The sequence below is a fragment of the Antennarius striatus genome, chromosome 15 (genome assembly GCF_040054535.1).
Source record: "Antennarius striatus isolate MH-2024 chromosome 15, ASM4005453v1, whole genome shotgun sequence".
Taxonomy (NCBI): Eukaryota; Metazoa; Chordata; class Actinopteri; order Lophiiformes; family Antennariidae; genus Antennarius; species Antennarius striatus.
Window position 1 is genome coordinate 9290017 of NC_090790.1, and position 23518 is coordinate 9313534.

The 23518-nt window shown below is 38.9% G+C and overlaps 2 protein-coding genes across 2 annotated transcripts; both read left to right on the top strand.

The window, feature by feature from the left end:
- The first annotated feature begins 4013 nt into the window (after window positions 1-4013).
- On the top strand, window positions 4014-6323 carry pus1 (pseudouridine synthase 1). Its single transcript, XM_068335099.1, has 6 exons — window positions 4014-4296; window positions 4434-4660; window positions 4751-4888; window positions 5071-5173; window positions 5298-5998; window positions 6109-6323. The coding sequence occupies exons 1-6, from the start codon at window positions 4233-4235 to the stop codon at window positions 6139-6141; spliced, it is 1266 nt and encodes a 421-aa protein (XP_068191200.1). The 5' UTR covers window positions 4014-4232; the 3' UTR covers window positions 6142-6323.
- Window positions 6324-7425: 1102 nt separating this feature from the next.
- noc4l (nucleolar complex associated 4 homolog) lies at window positions 7426-11291 on the top strand. The gene is made up of 15 exons (XM_068335434.1): window positions 7426-7581; window positions 7705-7828; window positions 7916-8022; window positions 8238-8345; window positions 8452-8601; window positions 8748-8850; window positions 8974-9008; window positions 9241-9291; window positions 9372-9483; window positions 9614-9674; window positions 9808-9918; window positions 10202-10365; window positions 10519-10601; window positions 10790-10903; window positions 11042-11291. Exons 1-15 carry the CDS (start codon window positions 7426-7428, stop codon window positions 11159-11161), a joined length of 1599 nt encoding a protein of 532 aa, XP_068191535.1. The 3' UTR covers window positions 11162-11291.
- Window positions 11292-23518: the final 12227 nt, after the last annotated feature.

The following is a 23518-nucleotide window of genomic DNA, read 5'->3' on the forward strand; positions in this document are numbered from 1 at the left end:
TCATTGGTTGGAGACACCGGAAATCCTACTCTCGTTCTCTCTCTCTCTCTCTCTCTCTCTCTCTCTCTCTCTCTCTCTCTCTCTCTCTCTCTCTCTCTCTCTCTCTCTCTCTCCTCTCTCTCTCTCGCTCTCTGCTTTGACCTGAGTAGAGGAAGGAGTGTGTTAGCGTATCTGCGCATCTATTCCCTCTATTTTTACATCCCGCTTTAAAGCGGTGATGTATTGTAATTGTCAGTGTTCGCGTATCCGTCCGTTCGTTTGTCCGTCCGTTCGTTAGTACGTCCACCAAATATCTTCGAAACCATTGCAGATAGAAAGATGAAGCAAAAAACACATTACTGGGGAAGCAAAGGGGATGAAATGAGATGATGACCTTGATCTTGAGAAAAACAGGTCAAGGTCAAATTTCCAGTTTGGTTCACTCAGGAACTGGATCAGACAGAAAAGCGAGGGAGAAGGCAAGTGTGAGTAAGACCATAGATCAAGGCTAATGCTTTGATCAATGACCTATGCAAGTACGTCAGGGTAAAATTTCGAATTCAGGACTGTTGCGGAATGTTGCAGTCTCTGACTGCCTTGTTTGTTTTTGAGATGTGAATTCTTCTTTGCGTGAATCTCTTTTGGATTTTGTGTCAATGTGATTATCTTGTAATTTGGCTTTTATGAATAAACGTGATTTTACAAATCAAAATCTCTCCCTCTGTTTGAGGAACTTATGTTCAGTCAGAGTTTGTGGGTAAATCAAGTATATTTTGCCCACATTTCATATGATGTGGTTTTTTTTTTAAGTGTGTGTTCCTGTTTGAGTGAGTCTCTCTTGGGTGTTGTTAATGTAACTATCTTGTAATATCGACTTCATGAATTAAATGTGATTTTAAAAATCAAATCTCTTTCTCAGTCACTCACGAACACACACACACCCACACACACACACACACACCCACACACACACAATGGCAATTAACCAATCCCATAATACATATTTTCTGCATAATAAACAAACTCATATTCCTCCAGAAATCTATGCAATATTCATTCATTTTCTACCGCTTCATCCGCTGTGGCGGGTCATGAGGAGCTGGAGCCTATCCCGGCTGACTGGGGGCATAAGGCGTGGGAAACTCCAGGCATGACGCCAGTGCACTGCAGCTAATCAATATATATTTTGGTAAATAAAGATTGTAATAACTGGCGTACAACAACCGTGTATCCATACTGCATCACTTAAGTCTATCTAAACAGCGGATTTGTGACAATTATTGCTTGTAATTTTTGTGGTGTCGTCAAGGACAGCAGTTATTCTTTTACGAGAGCAACCAAATATATTTTGCACTATTTAAGACACATTTATAACACTGATTTCATAATGCTGTTAAGATGATATTAACCTCATTGAAATTAAAATTAAATGTCCTCAAATGACATTAAATTAATGAAATCTATATACTGTATGTCTTTGTTTTAAGGTTTAACGCAGGTGTTACAGTGACACTGTGTAAAACTAATTGCCAAAAAGCATCCCAAACCTAACATTTTATATGATCATCTGATTGTAAGGTAACACACCAGCAATAAAAATAAATTGTTTTAATCCATTCCAGCTCAGTTTGAAATAGTTTCTTATCTCTTAGCCACTTTCTGCTGCAGCAAAGTAAAATAAAATCTTCAAAGACAGTTCCTTGTGATTGCCTTCATTACAGATATTTCCACATGGGATCAGATTCTTGTTATTGCAGTGTGATGACCTTTCAAAATTAAACTGATGATAGCGAGAAAAAAAAAGATCAGCTTTGAGAACAGGGTGGTACTTTGTAATTTCAAGCTTTACACTCCATTCTGATTTCACACAACGGTCAAAAAAGAACACTGAAACAAGAAAGTTATGATGAGAACTCATAATGTATCCCCAACCCCTGTAGTTGGTTATATCAGAAAAACATTATGCTTGACTCTACTGTCATTGCCACAACTCTCAACATTAGAAAATTTTTGACAACTATTATAAAATATAGTATTTTACTTTATGTAAATTAAATAAAAACAAATCATAACAGTGATATTTTCTACTTTACAATTTTAGTCTCTTAAAGCACATTTTACTTTTTTCCAAATATTGCTCTGCTTACTTTTCATATTAGACAAGAGCGTTATTTCTTTCAATAGCTTTGACTATTCCTTTTTATAAAGAAATGCTGCCGCTAACTCACACAGTGTCGGTGTACAGCTGTGTGTACATGTTGTAGAATGGTTGAGATCCATTTCTGCAGTTTGTTTATTGGCTCACTCAGAGGCAGCTCACTTTCTTTGGAGACTGCAAGAATCCATTTTGACAGTCAAACCGATGGTCCTCATTTTTTCTACCTGATTTTAGATGAGACATCTCATACCAGCACAAAAATAACACCCATTCTGTTTGTGTGTTCAAGGCGATACATGAACAACAGTGTTCACACTGGACACAATTAACATTTTACACAAGTAATAGAAAGTATGTTTTTGTATTTTCTATTTAGAGACTCTTCACATTACCATACTTGGGCATTAATGCAATGTATAGTATTTATATGACTACATTTGAACTGACAGACACTGTCTATAATCAGCAATTTTATGTTGTTTTTTTTACATTTTGGGATTAATGATTCATGAAAATGATCATTCATAACCCTCAGTTTACAGAAGTGAACAAAAAAAGCCTTTATACACATGATAAAAACAATCTCTAAAAATATTTTCGATTTTTCTGAAAAATCCCTTCTACTCTGGCCTTTCTCATCTAGTGACACCAGATCAGATGCTTAACCAATCTTGAAGAATCTCTGTTTCATATTTAGCCTGACAAATGTCCAGTGAGACCACAGTTTGTCTGGAAAATGGGCGCATTCCTTACATGATATGGGATTGTGGCAACTGGGGCTTCTTTCCCATAGCATGTCTATGTTTGGCATTGTGTTTCAACAGAAAATGAGTTGATAACCTTATAAGGTGCAATGAAGAAGTGCAGGTGTGTATTCTAAGGCTATCTCAGGATGAAGAGTTTAAAGGTTGTACTTTTGTCCTTGAGGAAGAAGGAAACATCCACTCTGGAAAGGCCTCTATTCCTCTGGATTTTGCTTTTGTAGAAAATACAAAGTATCATTGCAGCATACTTTACTTTATTGTTGAGCTGCTGTAAGATTAGAAATGATTTAATATAAAAATTGACAATACAGTATTTAAAAAAGTAAACATATATAGTTTCACATCATATTTACCAGAATAAAATATTTACAGCAATTATATATATTCGTTGGCCATTGTTAGCTGTACCTGGTTCATACAGGTAGTACCTAAACATTTATGAACCTTTACAGTGGATTTGCTATTGATGCAGTTTTTTTTCTGATGATGCTGTATCTCTTACAAAAGAGACTATTGAGTCTAAAATAAGCATTCTGTATTATTGTTTCTGTGCTGACAGTTCTTTAACTTTAAGGGGATTTAAAGGGGTATTTGCATACATTGATCAATTGCAGACTAAATACCATATATGAAACTTCTAAAGACCAATAAACTTTGACTGATACAGTATTTTGCTGATGGATCTTGTAGCCCATCAGAGGGAAAATCTCACTCTATCTGTCTGTGTAGGAACATTCACTATACTGTGAGAGGTGAGTTTCCATAATACAACCAGAGAACTTGGCTTCATTTATATATGCAGACGTTATGCCAAAGCAGCTGAATGACTTCTCTATTTGTGTGATTCTGCTGCACTCAAGTGGACAAATATTAATACGCTCTAATATCTTCCCATTTCCCGATGATTGTATTTAGCCGAACATAATGTTCGCTGTCATTTCTGCAATCAAATGCGGTCAACTGGCTACATTTTTTCCTACATTTTGTCCACACTAGCCTGCATTTCACTCCCGTCCAACCCTCTTTGCCACAGCTGACCACTGTGACGTACACCTACGTCAGAACTCGTCAAGTCTCGCGATATTTACGCCAGACGCGAGTTGACCCTGACCATGTGTCTGTCTCCGTATCTGCAACCTGACATGACTTTTAGCTACAGCTAGCCGACAATTTGCAGTTTGCTTGAAAATATATGTGAGCATAGGCCTCGCTGTTTGTCATTAAGGTCTGGTTTACGTTTTATGAAGACTTAATATTTAGATAAATGATGGCAAATTCATCTGAATCTTCTGTTCTGCTGTGTGTTAGCTCCGCATAATTAGCTGAGTACAATGTTTAAAAGCAGAACGCTGTTCATTGCATTGTTAAACCAGAGACTGACGTGCGTGAGAAACGGTAAGTCAGTCCAACAAAGATGCAGACTGGATCTTTCTGTTCTGAAGCAAGACATGTTTTATTCAATATGTATCACAATTACGATATAACAGTCACATGAGTGTATTTCTAGTGTTATTCTACTGTATGTCATGCAGGTGATTGGGACATAAACAAGTTTTGCACAATGAGCGAAGGACCGAGAGATGAGGTGATGACAAACCTGCTGAAACGAGCAAACGAGGAAAATGACTCTGCTGAGAGTATTCAGACTACCAAAAGAATAAAAACAGAGGAGGAAAGCAATGAAGAGGAAAAGAAATATCCCAAAAGAAAAGTTGTTCTTCTCATGGCATACTCAGGAAAGGGATACTATGGCATGCAAGTATGTTCTGCACCTGTTTTTCGTTCTTTGTGTATGAACAGCTTAGTTTACTTACATTTTGCTGAATATGACTGTTTTCTGTATTTTTAGAGAAATCCTAAGAACACTGAGTTTCGGACCATTGAGGATGACTTGGTCACAGCACTTATTAAATCTGGTTGCATTCCTGAAGAACATGGCACTGACATGAGGAAGATGTCATTCCAAAGATGTGCCAGAACGGATAAGGTTTGAGCGTGTAATACATTGCCTAGGCCAGTAAAACAGTTTGGAAGAGGACAAAATAACTTGAATGCAATATTTGGAGTTATACTTAACTAGTTGTGACAGTACCTTGCATGCATGACAATTATTTGTGTGTCATAATGATGGCTTTTATGTAACTATTGAATTGTTTCAAAATTGTTCAGGGTGTGTCTGCAGCTGGCCAAGTAGTGTCTTTAAAGCTACGCTTGATTGAGGACATTCTTGAAAAAATCAATGAGCATCTGCCACCACAGATCCAAGTGCTTGGTGAGACACAGGTTCTTACGAGCCATTTACTGTATTTCATTTTCAATAATAAATGTAAAAATTCTAAAGGATTTAATCTATATTTGGAGGGGTTTTAAAGTTATTTTTATGTATGTTCTGACAGGTCTGAAACGGGTGACCCAGGGTTTCAATTCCAAAAACAATTGTGATGCTCGTACATACACATACATGCTTCCAACAGTGGCCTTCTCTCCGAAAGAATACGATACTGCTAAAATAGGAGCCTTTCGACTTGATCCAGAAACAGTTCAGAAGGTGAACTGTCTGTTTTCCCTCTACAAAGGTACACATAACTTCCACAACTTCACCTCTCAGAAGGCCCCAACTGACCCCAGTGCTCGTCGCTACATCACAGAAATGTCCTGTGGAAAACCTTTTCTCTGCAGTGATGTTGAGTTTGCAGTCATCACCGTGCGAGGCCAGAGCTTTATGATGCACCAAATCCGCAAGATGATAGGCCTAGTGATTGCAGTGATGAAGGGCTACGTAACGGATGATGTGATTGAGCGGAGTTGGGGACAAGCGAAGGTAGATGTACCCAAAGCGCCAGGATTGGGGTTGGTCCTGGACAGAGTTCACTTTGAAAGGTACAACAAACGATTTGGAGGGGACGGGCTCCATGAAAAGTTGGAGTGGGACAGCGAGGAGAAGAAGATCGAGGCATTCAAGGAGTCTCACATCTACCCCACCATTGTTGAAACAGAGTGTCAAGAGGGCTCCATGGTCAGCTGGATGGCCACTCTTCCTATCCATGACTTTGAAGCAACAGCTGCTAACAGAAAAGACAGCTTTGAACAAAAACCAGTATGTGGAATTTTTTTTTTTGTCCCAGCTTTCATAAAAAAATATCTTTTGATAATCATTCATAATTATGCATTTGTTAAATATTAATCATTGATTTCCTTTTCCCACAGGACAATGCAGATATAGGAAATGACTCTGGTTAGGCGACCCTGTGCTGACAGAAGACATTTTCTCCCCAATATATTCTGTCTCTTGCTGGGAATGAATTTTCTTTTTAGTATATCTTCCAAAATTACTGATTTTTTTAAAGTGGACTTTTGTTCTTTTTCCTCCTATACAAATGTTGTTATACTACAGGATAATAAAGCCTGTGTTCTTTACTGTACCCTGACCCTGTACCTTTATGTTACCTTTATGTTTATTTCATTTTATAACACGTGAATGCCCTCTGGATTGTTTTTCGCTTGTCTTTACTCACATACCCACATGTAGACCGTAACGTGCTGGCTACTGTAATTATTGTGTTATTCCTGTAAAGTGGAATACTTGAATGGGAATATTGTTTAAATCTGTTAACTTCCATTCAAGAATGCAACTTAAATATTAAGAGAATGAATGAATAAGCTCTCAGAAACTCAGTGAATTCTATCATATTAAATCCTGTGTTTTATGAATGCGATGCCGATAGATGCTTTATTAATCCCAAAGGGAAATTATGTATCATCGGCTTTCACACAGTCATACATTCTACAAGATTACATACATCACGACAGTGCAGCAGTCACAATAAAAGGTAGCAGGTAGATATACAAGAAGGAAACTACTATACTGTAGAGATAGTACAGATCAGTGCAAGACACGCCATCCCCATTACAACATGGTACCACTCAAGTAAATCAATCTCTTTTTGACTTGTTTAATGGACAATAGATCAAAGTTGAATCAGCCTGTAGTGTTTTTCCACTATAATTGAGTATAACTCCAATTCCAGACCTCCATGGGTTGATACATTTGATTTTCATTGATAACTTTAATGATTTTGTTGTCGGCACATTCAACTATGGAAAAAACTTTTTTTACTTATATAAGGTACATATAAAGTATGTATATAAATGTTTTTTTAAATTGAAGTGCTGTTAACAGAACCATTGCGTGCATTTAAGATTTTTCGAAACTAAACCTTCCGACTACGCTCAATGTAAAAGTTCAACCTCCAGACAATAGGCGGCGCAACAGTTCAATGAGTGAGACAAATGTTGCATTGCATGTCAATGAAAATCAGAGGAAAATCGAAAACTCTCAACTCTGTCATGCTACCAAAGCAGTGAAAGATGATCAAAATTTAAAAAAAGCTATATTTTACTAATTAGATATAACATCTAAACAAAGTACATGTAAATTTAAATTTGATTTAAATAAATCACTCTTCGTTAATTTTGTGTTTCCTTTTCTCCGAATGTCCCCGAACGGATCATAGTTTATTAAACATGGCGTCGGTAACCAAAAAGCGCAACGTGAGTTCGGCGAAAACAAATCAACAAATCATTAAGAAAGTTAAAATTGACCTAAATAGCAAAGTAGACGGCATACTCGAGAGTAAAAAACATGCCAACGACGTCTTTGACATCCTTTTGGCTCTTGAGGTAAATATACGAAACTAAGGTCCCATCTCTGTGGTCAGATCACAGTTCCTGAACGTTAGCAAGCAGGTCTTCCACCTCGCATAGTTTTTAAAACAAAATGTTCTCCTGTCTGCTCATTTTCAGTCAGAGGAAGAGAAGGAAGTCATCGGTGCTGCCAATGCGTGCAGCCATTTGTTCTGTACCTTGTTGGAGGGGAAAGAACTGTTTGTGGGGAAATTGGCCGGAGAGGAAGATGAGGCGTTGAGTGGTGAGCATGGACTGGTCGTGTGTCGGAATGCCTCACCAGGTTTGTAAACCATACAATCTTTTTTCTTTTCTTTTTTTTTTGGCTCAGGAGAATATCGTGCTGCAGAGAAGTACCGAATATTCATGCGACACCGTTACATCAGCTGTGTGGAGACACTGCTCGACCACCTCAGCCATGAACTGTATGGAGTCAGGGTGAGTTGCATGAAAGGTTAGAAGTAAATCATGATTGCTTGTACAGTACTTTAGAAAAAGTGTTGATGCTGTCATACACAAATTAACATTTAATGCTCTCTGATGGGACAATTTAAAATTGCTATTAACTATTCTAATATGCTTGAGGACCCAAATAAGGGAACTCAAATCTCTCAGTGCTGTTTTTGTACATTTAAACACCTCTCTGGATGCAGGAGAGTGCTCTTTGTTGCCTGATGAAGTTTGCTGCGGTAGAAGGACGACATCCCCTTGAGGATTTAGACTGGAGCGAACACTACAGCTTTCCAAGAGAACTCATTCAGGCAGGGTTACATTCTAGGAAACTTGTCATCTGTCAAAAATACTAGTTGTCATCAATTTTCACTTTCTTTTTTTTTTTGATTGCCGTACCCAACCTCTCTATTTCAGGCAGTGGTGGGCAAACTGCTCTCTCAAACTAAAGACAACTCCCTGCTGATCTCCAGATTTCAGGAGTTCCTCGAGATGGATGATGTGCGTTATTATGTCATGAGCTCCATTTGTGAGAATGTGGGAAGAGTCATGACCCAAAACAAAGGGGTAGGACACATGTGTTTAGTGCCACATTCATCTGCACTAGCAGTTCTTCTGAAATATTTCTTTTGTCATAATTTGGATGCCTTTTTTTTTTTACACTTAATAAATGTTGCTTGCTTTACTGATGAGTGTTGGCTTGTTCTTTTCAGGCAGTAATGCCTGTATATCAGAGCAATGTGTTCACATTGATGTCCAACATCAGTGTGCCCAGCCAGGAGTCGGAGCTCACAAATTTCATGGTGAAACAGGAAGGTGAGTCCTGCCTTTAAGAGAATGTTATAATCCAAGTGTGAACATTTATTTGACAGTGATTGAGATTTGTTTTCATATTCTTTCTATATTAATGTCATGTCTCTTATGTATTTACTTTCTCAGCAAAGCATGAGGACTGGAAAGCTGTTAAACTTAATGTAAGAAACAAATATAATTTGTTTTACAATTCTTTTATTAATGAGACATTTCTATCTCAGCTTGCAGCAAAAATTTTCTCAAATCATTTTTCTAATAAACAGCAAGAGAAAAATTTGGCATCGCAGTTTCGGTGTCATTCTTTTCATTATCGGGTGGGATTGATCAACGATTGAACTTAAAAGTTACATTTGTTCTGTTAATCTAGATTTTAAATGCTCTGCCTTGTTACAGGAACACAAACGTCTCTTTGAGAGGATGTGGCTGGGCTTTCTCAAGTATAAGGTATTATAAACAGAATACCTAAAGACCCCCACCCCCCCCCCACCCGACAGATGCCATTAAATGTCATCTCTTTGTTGTAGTGTCCAAACAGCATGTATAAAAAGGTCCTGGTGATCCTCCATGACTCCATTTTGCCTCACATGAGCAAACCCACACTTATGATTGACTTCTTGACATCTGCCTATGACATTGGTAAGTGTTACTTTCATCAGTGCCAATGTTAATATCAGCATAGTGACAAAAGTGTGCCTTATTTTCTGGATTTTTCTGTGGTGATCCTGGCGATCACGGTGTGGCATATTGTCATGTTTTTGTCGAACAGGTGGGGCCATCAGTTTGCTGGCCCTCAATGGTCTTTTTGTCCTCATCCATCAACACAACCTGTGAGCATCATATGAGAAATACATTTTTTTTACTGGTTGAAAAATTAAATGAGTCTGAATGTACTAAAAATATAAAGGACAACAGTAGAGTAAAATGTATTTTTACTATTTATTGTATTTTGTGTTTTTACAGAGAGTATCCTGATTTCTACAAGAAGTTGTACAATCTTCTTGAGCCTTCCATTTTCCACGTGAAGTACAGAGCCCGCTTTTTCCACCTTGCTAACCTTTTCCTTAGCTCCAGGTGAGAATATTCAGGCACCACTTTTTTTTTATTCCTGAGCTCAATCAGATATACTCATCTGCTTTTGTCTTGTTTGACTACCAGACAGGTAAATAGTTGTGGTTATGCTACTTGGAGATAACTTGTATTTAATACTAAAATTTTATTACACCCTTATTTGATAAGGAGAATGTTGTTTTTTAAACTGATTTTATTGGCAAATTTTAAATGGTTAAGAAGTATTTTTCACTGTTACAACTCAAAACATATGGGATAGGCTAATATGTGTGTACGTTTCTTCTAGCCACTTGCCAGTGTACTTAGTGGCTGCATTTGCCAAACGCCTGGCTCGTTTGGCTCTGACAGCCCCTCCCACAGCCCTCCTGATAGTCCTGCCCTTCATCTACAACCTGATCCGTCGCCATCCGTCCTGTAGAGTCCTTATCCACAAGCCAAGCGCAGAAGGTGGTGAGTGTTGGTCACCCTTCTATTATGAATGGAAATGTTTAACCATGTCAGGCTTTTAGATTCCTGCTATCATTCATCGTGGCAGTAACGACGATCTGTGAGAACTTTTTTGTGATGCACCATCTTCAAGAGTGTTTGTGTTTCCAATGACAGAAGCTGTGGAAGACCCGTATCTGATGACCGAAGAGGATCCTGCTCGGTGCTGTGCCTTAGAGAGCAGCTTGTGGGAGATCAAGGTGTGTGCAGCACATGACGGGTTTGGATTTACAAATGAATCCTACATGATGCAGGCTACAGCTCAGCCAAAGTGTTCGTTTTCATTGGCTTAAAATTAAAAGGAGTGTTACATTTTGAAGTCAAGCTCAATGGGCACATTCAACACTTACAATTTAAGTTTACGTGTTTTCATTCTCCGTTCCTGAAGTCGCTGCAGAGACATTATCATCCAGATGTGGCCAAAGCTGCTTTGATGATTAACACACCACTTCCACAACAAGAGGATGACATCAGTGAGGTCCTGGAGTTAACAACATATGAGGTAATGTTTCCTTAAAATGGTTCCTTCATCACTTTCTGTTGTCTGTTAGTGAGTAGACAACAAATTGACATTAACTCCTATCATTTTAAAAACCTCTTTATATACCTTTAATAACACGAGTCCCTGTTGTTACACCAGCTGATGGAGAGAGATCTGAAGCCGCCTCAGACGAAGAACGTCCCACTGGAGTTTGAAAAGGCCACACAATTACTGAAAGGAGGGGGAGATGTGTTAGGACAGCACTTCTGTTTGAATTAAGGCAAATAAAGATGTGGAAATGCATTCACAATGTGAAAACGTTGTTTTTAAAGGCATTTGATGAGCATTTTTATGTTTTCTTCATGAACATGGATATGTTATATTGTATTTTAATAAAATAAAAAACTTTTCAGGAACCTGTGAATAAATCTTTGTTTGGTACAATTGTTAAATAAAATTTGTTACCATTATATTTAATTTTTAAATTTGGTCAAAAGTTTCATTCTTTTTGCATTGTTAATGGTCAACATGGTCTAATGATGGCTCCAGCTTGCTTTTGCTAATTTTATAGCTGTGAGTTCTACTAATGCTGCCCAAACCAATCCCATTTTCCCAACAGTTTGATACCAACAATGAAAGCAGAATCATGTTTTTTGGTGTAACAGGAGTTGGGGTAGAGGTCAACACATATGATCATGTAATCCGGTCAAGTGAACACATCTATTTGTACAGAACACAAATGGATGTTAGTGACTCCTACGACCTTAAAACTAAGAACAAGCTGACACCATAAATCCAGTTTCCCCCAACTTTCTCGTCGTGAGATGTTGGTCATAAATATCTTTTTCCATATCCTGTTTCATCCTCTTGGGCAAGAAAGATGCCATATGGTGACACAGCAGGAAACCTTGGGGACAAAAACAACGTGAGAGAAAATCCTGAATCATAACTGATTTCTGCTTGAGAGGAGAATCAGTCCAAAGGCTGCTTACAGACAAGACGAGGAGGAAAGCACACTTGAAGCCATGGTTAAGACATGCAGTGCAGTGACCTGGAACATTCCCTGCAATTTAAGCTTGCAATTTTAAGTAATTGAGGATTGATTTAGGATTTGAAGACGGACACACGGCACCAGAGGAGGCAAAAACTGGAAAAGTGATAAGCCTTCAGTGGAGACGTCTTGACTGCAGAGAGAGAGAGCATCACATGGATGGGTAATCTTCCAAAGCTAATTGTGAGCCTGAAACTGACAGTAAATGTTAAATGTATCAATTAACATTCAGCATCTTATTTTGGAAACAAAGGATTTAAAAATGCACCACTATGTCTAGTTCGAACTTTGCTTGGTTCCTTCATGTCATGTTAGATAATCTGGATTATGCCAATTTCTGAATGTTAAATGATTATTTCCATTAAATCAGACATAAAAAAAACAACAACTAGAAGCAGATGAGCAACAAACTTGTCCGATGACACAAACAGTATACTGTACTGCATTTTACACCATGAGTGATCAGTATATCCCTACTGGCAGTGATTATAGCTGTAATCCTGCTCTTCATGGACTGGAACAACCTTCAGATGTCAACATCTTGGGCATCACACTTTGGAGTCTGAGGAGGATGTTAATGTTAAATCACTGGCTTAGATGTTGTTGTCCTGTGAGAGACTATCAAATCAGAGTGGACCAATCGGATTTCAGGAGAAGTGGGTGGTACCCGCCTAGAATCCGCCCCATATTTGCCCAGGTGCACTGATTCCTCCAGCATATTTTTAAGAAAAATAGTGTAAAAGAGATAAGAGAGTTGACTGAAAGCAGCCTTCAGGGTGTTTGATGCTGTGGTAGTATGAGATAAGTCAAATTTCACAAGGTACAAACAGCATTAACCTTCCTGACCCTTCACATGTGGATGTGTAGTAGTTACTGTGAGTGCTGTGAAAAATGTACAAGCAGGCCACCGTAGTTGAGGATGGAACTGAGCACCAGCTGATAAATAATGGATGTTTTACCTCACTCCCTCCTGTCATTGCGCCACAGTGATACAGTAATCCTCTCTTACGTAACTTAGTAGAGCATCTCTCTCTTTCAGTGAACACACTTTCACTCAGCAATACAACCAATCAGCCACAGTTGGCACCTTCAAATCTATATACTGTAGATGTACTGATGAAGAGGGCAGCAGTGTCAAACGAAAGATAGGTGCCATCAGGAATTGATGGTTAAATAAGAGGAGAATTGCATGATATTGTTAAATGAAAGAAGATGAAAGAATTGTACAGTAAGTACCAAAAATGTCTTTATCAGATTCTGTTATGCTATGTTTAAAAAGCAATCACGTATAGTATTCGAGTCTGTTTAGCACAGATGCTGTGTAAAGCTAAGTTTGTTTCATCATTGGCAAAATATATGATGCTAATATAAAATACTGTAATCATTTTACTGAAATGTCCTCTTTTGAGATAACTTTCAAGCACATTTTTTCCTGCTTGAAGCAATGATTCAAATCTTGACTGATGGATTTCTGCTGTATCGATCTGAGTGCTAGCCTACCAAAGTAAAAGCACAGAAGATGTTCAAGAAAGGAAAATGAAATCACAAAATATCCAGTAAAAGATGTCAATGTACCATCAGAAATGTTTCAATGGGACCTGTGTGAATCTAAACAGTACTCAACAAAAATAGGTCAAATCAGTTTGTATACGTATTTTATTTTACAAACTACACACAAAAAATAATTCTACATAAAATAGATGCCTCAAAATTTGTATATATGTACATATTTTATTGTTCAAAATGCAACAGTGATTGTTATGAATACTAAAAGTAGTGTTTGCATGTTTTTCTGTATAAACAGGATGGTTCTTTTTTGTGAATATGTATTAAGAAAGCAAAAGGAGTTGTATATTGGGTGTGAGGTTTACAGTGTGTCTACTCTGAATTTATTGTTTTTGCAGGTGAAAATGCGGGATCACACATCCAGGGTTTATGTCGAGGAGCTACTGAGGCAGTCTCAGATGGAGTTACAGAGGATCCTGAGACAGTTTGATGCCAGAAACACACACCATCACCACCTGCACATGAAAAGCAAGGTACTGCTGTGTCACATAACGTAGGCCTGGTACTACTGCTCCTTCAGCTACGATCCAACTTCTTATTCCTGCCTGCTGAGATAAATAATACAGTAACACACAATTACAAAGATGGAGTTTCTAGGTGTTATTACAAAGGTTTTAAAGAAGGCCATCGATTGTGATGTGATATGCATATTTCTTAACACAACAATTCAAAATTTGGGAGACCCTACTAGGAGCATAAAGCCCTTAACAACATAACTCCCAGGATCATTTAGGCACTCAAACTCCCCCAAACTCAAACTCCAAATTACAGTATATTTGGAAATTTTATTTATAGTGTATTTTTAATTGTATCAGTTTTTCTTTGTGCAAGTAATAATTTGCAATACATTTCTGAAAGTAAAGGCAAGTTCTTAGCATTACAGTATTTTATTCCAATTATGCATTTTAACTTACTCTCATGTAAATTACAGCATGTAACTCTCAACTGGACATATTTTTTTATTGATGAGATAAGAACTGAGATGAGAATAAAGAAGACCATTGACATATCAGGAATTAAAGTGGAAGTTTTAAATTATTTGGCATATTGATCAATGATGCAGTTTAATTGAGATTTACATTATTTCAATAATGTGTAGTTTTACCAGTAATATTAAAAGCTTTTTGTGTGTAAATCAGGACAGTGGTGGCAGTTAACGTTCATCTGAAAACATAGATTCTACTGCCATCTGGTGACTCTCTAAAGTAAATGGAGAAATCACTTCAATCCTCTGATGTACTTTTTACATTTTGCAACAATGCCAAAATAAGAATGTTTTTGAATGGAATTCATTCTACCTGAATTATTAGCTATTATTATAGACATCAGATCATGATGCATCCCAAATAACTCAGTCTTAACGCTGGTTTCCAGCAAAGCTAGTGCTTTGATCAACGACAGTAGGTCAGAGCACTAGCTTTGATCTTTGACCTATACAAGTAGGTCAGGGTAAAATTTTGATTCCAAGGCTGTCACGGGATGTTGCAGTCTGTGACTGCATCGGTTCTACTTTTTTCTGTAAATGATAAACTCCTAATGACAAATTATGCAATGGTCAATAATAAGTTAGATAACAGACACCAATTGTCAAAGTTTCTGAAATGATTACAATTATTTTGCAATTTTCTCTAGAAATTTGGTATTACTGGGTTCTGACCTAAACTCTGCAGCTGTGTCAATAAAAGCAAAACCTCATCTTTCGTCTCATCTTGAATCTGATGCTCTTTTTTAAAAATAGATCTTAGGTCTCTGGGAGAGAGCACACAGCCTGAGGGGAAAAGCCCTGTGTCTCTCCAAAGTAGACCTGATGTGAACTATCCTCGACTGAATTTCCTTCAGTAAGAGACAAATGTCAGGTTGAGTTATGAGACCATATCCAATTAGAATAGAACCACCTGTCAGGTCATGAAAGGTGGCTCTACACTCACATAAACACACACACACACACACACACACACACACACACACACACACACACACACACACACACACACACACACACACACACACACACACACACACACACACACACACACACAAGAAAAACTTGGTCTCACTGGTAAAATCCCATGTTTCATTAGTTCATTAGTGCCAGCCATGAATCCAAAAGATCCCAAAATATGTGTTGATGCAGGAAGCATTTGTTTTCCAGATTCCAGGATTCGGTCGGGTTAGGGAGGACCACTATTTATATGTAGAGACCTGAAAAAATGTGTGTTTTCATAACAATGATCCCTACAATGTCACGTTAGACAAACACACTGTGTCCTCCATGCTGGCTGAGTGGATCGTTAAGGATTTCAACTTCTGATTCCTCCATGCAAGACGTGGTGGCCAGATTAAAACATTCAATGTTAGGGGGTTCATTGCAGGGTTTAGGGTTAGGTTGGATGTCAGAGTGCCTAGGATGACGTGGTCCAATCGCAATAACCTGGGGGGACTAGTGAAGTCCACATTTGCATATTTAAAAGGTCATTTTATATTTTCGTTTTAACTACTTCCTATCTTTTCCTGAACTGTGCTCTGGCAGGGCTTGATTTTATTCCTGAAATCCACAGTGAGGAAGTGTTGCTAGGCAACAGAGCGGCACAGCGCTGACGTCCTGCTTTAGAATACGCGTTCATTGTCTCTGTCCTCTCTTCTGCCCTGCGCCTCTGTCCCAGCGCACAATAATGAACGAGTATCAACAGAGTAAACCCCGTAGCTGCTGCTGTAGCCTCGGTGATTTAATGTGTGTTCTCTGGTCTGATTTTGAAAAGGTGGAGAGAGCACAGTAATGTTCTGTCTGAGTTTGATTGGGGACATGACAGCTTTGATTTTGTTTGATGCAGGGGGGAAAGTGATGATGTCACATGAGATATATGATATATATATAGAAATGGCTGGATGGAGGGATGTATGGATCATGACTTCTGTCAGAAATGTGTGTCACTATCTGCTGATCTGAGAGTCTGATAAGTGTGTTTGTGTGTGTGTGTGTGTGTGTGTGTGTGTGTGTGTGTGTGTGTGTGTGTGTGTGTGTGTGTGTGTGTGTGTGTGTGTGTGTGTGTGTGTTTGTAGAGAGAGAGAGAGAGAGATCAGCGTGGACTCTCCCTTTCACCGCTGGGGCGGGACGTCCATCCCTGTGGCGGTGATGGACAGACATGGTGGGCAATTACAGCTCCAGATTTGGAAACGCTCGTTCCAGCTGCACACACTAGCGCGCATCCACGTGCAAAAACACTGACGTGAGTCCCACGTCTTCGCTGCCGGCGTGTGATGTGACGGGAACGGGAGGACAGTCATTTTAGGACAACTGGGGGTGTTGTCTGTAAGGTAGGACACTGTCGTTATTTCTATCAGCGGATGTATATATGATGGTACACCCCCCCCCCTCCCGCATGCTGTTTTTAATGGATTGTTGGATCCTGTTGATTTTATTATTCTCAAAACTCTCAGATGAGACACCGATGCTGCTGCTGCTGCAGATCCAATTCATTCTAGGACACCTCAGATGGCACGTATTCCCTTTATGAGGCAGTTATTAAGTGTTTGGAAATGATAGTGAATTCATTTTGACCTGAGCAGCTGACTTAAGATCTGATGGCATCCCCACTCCAATGGAAAGATCGACACTAATGCAGATCAAAAAGGCTGAATTTTTATTTCCATTATTTAGAAAAACCTATTTTACGGCATGTCGGTAGTTGTGCGTCCACGGATGACTGCATCAGACACCACTGATGCAAGCATTTCACTTATACACCAGATGGCGATGTGACAATCTATTTAAATCACCCCTAGTAACAATAAGATTACCTTGGGGTATCCCAGTGCTCCTGTGGTTAAGAGCTATAAGAGTACAGTATTGTGAGTCAAGCTTGACGTCTAATCCATTCTACTTTGTCCCTGCATCAAAAGTCGTCCATAAAATGTGAAGTACTTTTTGAAAATGATGGTTTCCCAGCAAGGAATGCAAACATAGCATTTATGTGTGTGATAATGAATTACAATTTTTATACTCTGTAACTATTAATTATTACAAAAGTGGAGGGAGGTCTAACTATGCCCACCATAAAGTAGTCGAAAGCCCCTATTACAAAATTACATGTTGGGGCATGTTAATAGCTACCCATGTTATCTGCTTTGCCTAATCAACACTTACTCAAGCTGCCAGTTTTAGGATTGGGTTTAAGCAGAAAATCCACTCAGAGCACCAGAATGCTGCATTTCATAAAATATACGAAACATCTCCATTATTTTTTCCACGTTTTTTTGGAATACATAGTTTGTTTGTCTTAATAGTATTTCCTCAAGGATGTCTCAGATCTTAAAGTGATGTAAATTTGATAGTTTTTTTCTTTTTTGTCAATGCAGTCAACTGCCTGTTGAAGCAGTTCAATATTTGGTCAGTAAACACAGAAATAAATTTATTGAGATTTTTTTTGCATTTTGGAGAAGGAAAAAAATTAGAATTTGAATTGAAAAAGTCATCTAATGAGCTAAAGTCACAAGATGACCTGAAGGACTTGTCTCCTTTGTGAATCAGAATCTGGTTTGATCCTCCGTAGAGGTCATCTCAGCCTCACTTTACTTCCCGTAAAACTTCATTTATAGCTGAAATAATCCTTTATAATACTGATTTTATTAATTAATATATCAGAGAAAAAGATTTAAAAAGCCACTGTTTCAATGTATTTTTTTCTTTTGCAGCAACGTCTGGAACAGTTGGGATAGATGTAGGCAATTACTTAGAAATGTCTATCATTTTTGCTTGTGTGTGGTCTTTCCATGGTGATGAATATGAAAAGAAAGAGAAAAACCTAAAATTAAATGCATTAACACATGAAGAACTTGTTTGATGTTAAGGTCTCAAGGTGACCACTGCAGGGTCTCCTCACACTCTTTTATTTCTTAGACTGCCTGATATGCAGTTTTCTCACTTAATGAATACTTTGTTCCTATACCTCATCTTCATCAAGGCATTCACAATCTGCTTATTCACACATCCCATCCATTTTGTAGAACAGCTTATTCTTGCAGGGTCATTCACAATGATGTTTATGTCTATGGCAACCTAGAGGCATCAGTGTACCCACAGCATATTACATGTTTTTAGACTGGGAAGACGTCTGAGTGCCCTAAGTGATCTGACACACACAGGGAGAACAAAAGGAATTCAGATTGGGATTCAAACTCAGAACTTTCTTGCTGTGAGGCACTCACTGTCACGTGGTAACTTATATTGTCATGGAGGGTGGTGTAATGTGTAGATTTTTGTACCAATCATTCATTCATTTATTCATCTTCATTGACCGCTTCTTCTGCTGTTGTGGGTCACGGGATTGTTGGGTGAGAGGCGGGGTACACTCTGTGCTTGATGCCAGTCCACAGTGGAGCCACATGAAAGCCCACACAAACACGTATGCACATATTCACATAAGGAAAATAGGACAAAACCATTGTTTCATCACATAATAACTAGGTGAACGAATTACAATATTTGTACAACAAATATGTGTCATTTACTTTTTGTGTGTACACACACACACACACACACACACACACACACACACACACACACACACACACACACACACACACACACACACACACACACACACACACACATAAAATTAGTATATAATGAGTAAAGGCCCGCAACACACACACACACACTGGGCCTGTGGGCATGCAAGTAATGGGGAGATAGAGCGGTGGACAGCGCCTTCGTGGAGGTTTGTCTGACTGCAGTGCAGAAGCCATTTTAACCCGAGGGGACCCACAGTGACACCGGTGTCACACTCGCTTTGAATGTCCCTGTCCTTTGTTATAAAGCTTTATGTTTGATTTTAACTTGAGTATGCGTCCCTAGGCGATCTCTCCAAAATAGAAGAAGAAGAAGAACACTTTATTAATTCCCGCAGGGAAATTACATAGTCACTCAGGTATTTTTACATGTTCTTTGTGTTAGTTTATGACAATCAGTGTATACACAGGCCCCGTGAAACACAGCACACAGGGGGGCCTGTAAGCATGCAGTTAGCAGTTAGTACACACATCAAACAACACACAGAGTGACGGGCAGTGGCTTCAGGAACGTGACCCAATTGAGCAGCTTGTAGGGGGGATGGCGCCTTGCTCAAGGGCGCCTTGGCAGTGGCTGGGAGGTGAGCTGACACCTCCCACCGTCAGCTCACACTCTCTCCGAGGATGTCCTGGCGGGAGCGGGATTTGATCTGCCGATGGTTAGGGCGATCTGTCTACAGGACATCTGCTCTACCGCTGAGCCACTGCCGCCCCAAATAGTATAAAATAACAATAAAACAATAATAAAACGTATAACAATAAAACTTAGTGTTCTGAAAAAAACTTCAGAAATGTGTTCTATATGGTCCTCATGGTCTGTGGTATAACCCACGTAATTTTCCTGTAAGGATAAATGGGTGTGGGTTCTCTAGGGTTAAGAACACTGTGTCAAGCAAGAATCAGATTGGATTTTAACTATTTCAGAACTATGAATGATTTAGACACTTTTACAACCTATGGTGCCTAAAAGGTGTCTTATATTCCATGTTGCGTGATAAACTTGTGTTCAGTCAGTGGTTGGTTTAAATCATGCATATTTTGCTTATGTTCCCACATTTCATATAGTTTGTTTTTGAAATGTGAGTTCCTGTTTGCGTGAATCTCTTTTGGATTTTGTGTCAACGTAATACACGTGATTTTAAAAATCAGAAATCCTCTTCTTCTTCTTCTTCTTCCTGAGTAGATGCAATTTTTTTTTCTACTGTCTTTGGATTTATTTTTGTGAGTATATATTGGATCTTTACACCAATGGTATTCTGGTCGGAATCAATCATAATTCTCATATGGATGCCCATATGGCCTGATATCTCAATCTAAATAGGTTGGATAAATGTGTTAGGCTCTCTGTCTGTTTCAAAAGCCCAGAGTCCTGGTTGGCATGTCTATCTATATCTCTGTTCCTGGAAAATCCACCGTATTGCACTGGTGGGTCTGTCTGCAGGCCCGTCTGCTTGGCAGGTCTTCTGTATTAACAGGTGGATCTGGCTGTCTCTCTGTCTGCTTGGCACGGTCATCACACTGGTTTTAACAGCTTTGGATGTCTGTGTAAATAGATGTATCACCCACAACTTTGTTTTTAGAAATATTTTTGGTGTCAATGGTGTTCTTTTCTCTCAAGAGATCTGATTGTTGTCATATTTTTGTGTGTGACTTTTTTATTTTTGAAAATGACAAGAAAGCAAATGCTATAGTAATTGATAGAGGGTACTAGGAAAATATAAGCTTAGTTCTTGGTTAGTCAGGGGGTAGTTCAAGGAAAGAGTGCCTGATGTGAAAAATGGATAATCATTTTCAACTGTACCTTGGTTTCCCTTGTAAAGGATGTATCATGAAAATGATAATTGATTTCGGAGCGGTAGACAAAAGTAAAGATTAGGCTTCTTTTATTCCTGTGATTTTTTTTTTCAGGAGGAGCTTGTAATACTTCACCCAATTGGAGATTTCAGTATATTTCATATATTTTTAATAGTCAAAGTAGATAGAGAGGAGCAGCGCATCCAATCCGTGTCTAGATGAACATACAGGGAGCAGATATTTCTCCTGACTACAGAGGAAGCAGCATACCTCCATCGCCGACGGATGTTTAACTTCACGCGAAGACAGCTTTTACAGCTTCCCTCTTACCTCAGCCAAGCATCTGCTCAGTTCTGTTATCATCTGCAACCCCCCTGCCAATACTGACAGCACAGAAGTTCTATTCTGAAACAGGACAGGTGCAAACTTTAAAAATTGCCATCAAATTGTACAAATTGATGTCTGACATGAAGGAAAACTAACTGAGCGATACAGGAAACTATTCGCAGACCTCAAATGAAACTTCCATCTTGCCTATTACATACATGCAGTGTGTTTCTAAGGGGGGTTTAATCCCATCAAGAAAATTTCTAAGGAGAAAAACACTGACTGGCAAATCCTGCTGAGGCTAAAAACCTGTTGCAGCAGCAGCAGCTTCATTTTCAGCTCTTGTAATCTTGTTCCTGTAACTGACTCTACAGGATGGAACTAAAGCCTGAGTACTTCACTGTAAGCAAGAGTGACAGCAGCTCAATGTCATTTTTTTTTTGTATCAGAACTCAAATGAAGTGCTTGTTTCTTCCATATAATCTTTCTCCTAGCTAGTTGGTTCATGTGTTGTTGTTTTTTTGAGAGCCCCTTTTTCATTCACACTTCATCTTAACTACTGGATGGATGCTGTCTATTTTCTTTCTGATAGCCGTCATTCCCAGATGATGAATCCTGATTAGTATGTTGGTCACCAACTGATTTTCAAGCAAACAGGTCAAAGATTTTATTTGTCCAATGGGGAAAAAAACCCCATCTTAGGTTCCGAGATAAGGGGAAACTGATATCAATAAAATCGATGACAAACATTCATACAGTCCATCAGTAATAATTTTAGGAATCCAATCACTTTTTTAATTTCAGTTTTATTGATTTCACTCTTCAGAAATCTTTGTTTTAAATGCTAATTCGCAAATGTTAGTAGTCAAGCATGTTGAACTATAATGGAGAACACAGTAAACCCTTATACAGACTTAGCATTGTTAGCATTGTCATTATAAGCACATCGGGCAGCCTCAGAGAGCTGTGAGCCCATTGGGGTTGTTATACCTAGTAATGATGATAGCATTGTCTGAAACATCACATATCGGTCACTTTTCCTCATCTTATATTTTTCGTGAATTTATTTTTACTTATTTTTTGCAGTCAAGATGTGAAGTTTCAGCCCAGCGAAAAGCAGGACTCTTGGTGTACGATGTGAACTGCTATCAGCTGCTGGAGGAGAGGAACCAAGCCCTGAAGCAAGAGGTCACAGCCCTTTACCAGGAGAAACAGCATCACAGGAAACTGGTAAAGTCCCCACATTCACCACCCAAGTTTTGTCTTTATTTTCTGACACATACAAATGCATGACTTCTCCTTCCACTCTCCAGTTATTGCGATACTGTATGTATGCAGAGCGCGTGCATACAGTGTACTTTTATTATACCCGGCTGCAGCTTTTATTCTTCAAGGACGCAGCTGTGTATAATGAAGTGACTCACATGGCCCTGTGCACACATACTCCCTGTGTTTGGTCTTGCTTATTCAGACATGCGGGCATGTGTAATGTGGCATTACAATGGATTTGGAGGAGTGTGTGGTTCAGTGTGCTGTATGTCTGTGTGTGTGTGTGTGTGTTTGTAGCCATGTGTATTTATTTTTTGCAGCATGCTCATGCATGCATCTGTGTATTTAATGAATTTGTCATTTGGAGGCCTCCCCAGGTGGTCTTAGCTGACAAGGTGTGTAAGCCGTTGTCTTGGCAACATGCACAGTTACAGGGGAAATGACAGAGCTAAAAGCGACTGCTTGCATCGAAAACGATTCGCGTCCACACGACAGCGTTTTCAAAAAAATCCACACGTAAACGCACCAGTGCGTTTTCGAAGACGGCTATATAATGCCAAACCATGTGGTGGCAGTACTGAGTCAAATTTTATCCAATAGGAATCCTCCGTGTTTTGTTGTCACAACACACAGGCCCATAAATATGAGGTCGCAGAGGTTTTCGTCACGGGCAAGACGTCAGCGTTTTTAAAAAGTTGTGGATACACCGTCCACACAACAACGCAGACCCAGCATTTAAAAAAAAATCCACCTTGGCCAGCGTTTTCGAAAAGTTGCGTTTTCGTTCCGGATATCTGTGTTGTCGTGTGGACGGAAGGCGTAAACGCAACAAAAACGTTGCGTTTTTAAAAAATCTGTCATTGTGTGGACGGGGCCTCAGTCCTCTCCTCATCAAAGTGCTATAGAAGCACATATGAGTTCATATTGGAAAAACTAGTGCAGACTAAAATCTTCCATTTCTTTGTTTATGAGACCAAATACAGCTCAAATAGTCACTTCCTCACCATCACTCCACTAAGAAGATATGTTGTGAATGCTGAAAAATCCTAAGAAAATACAGG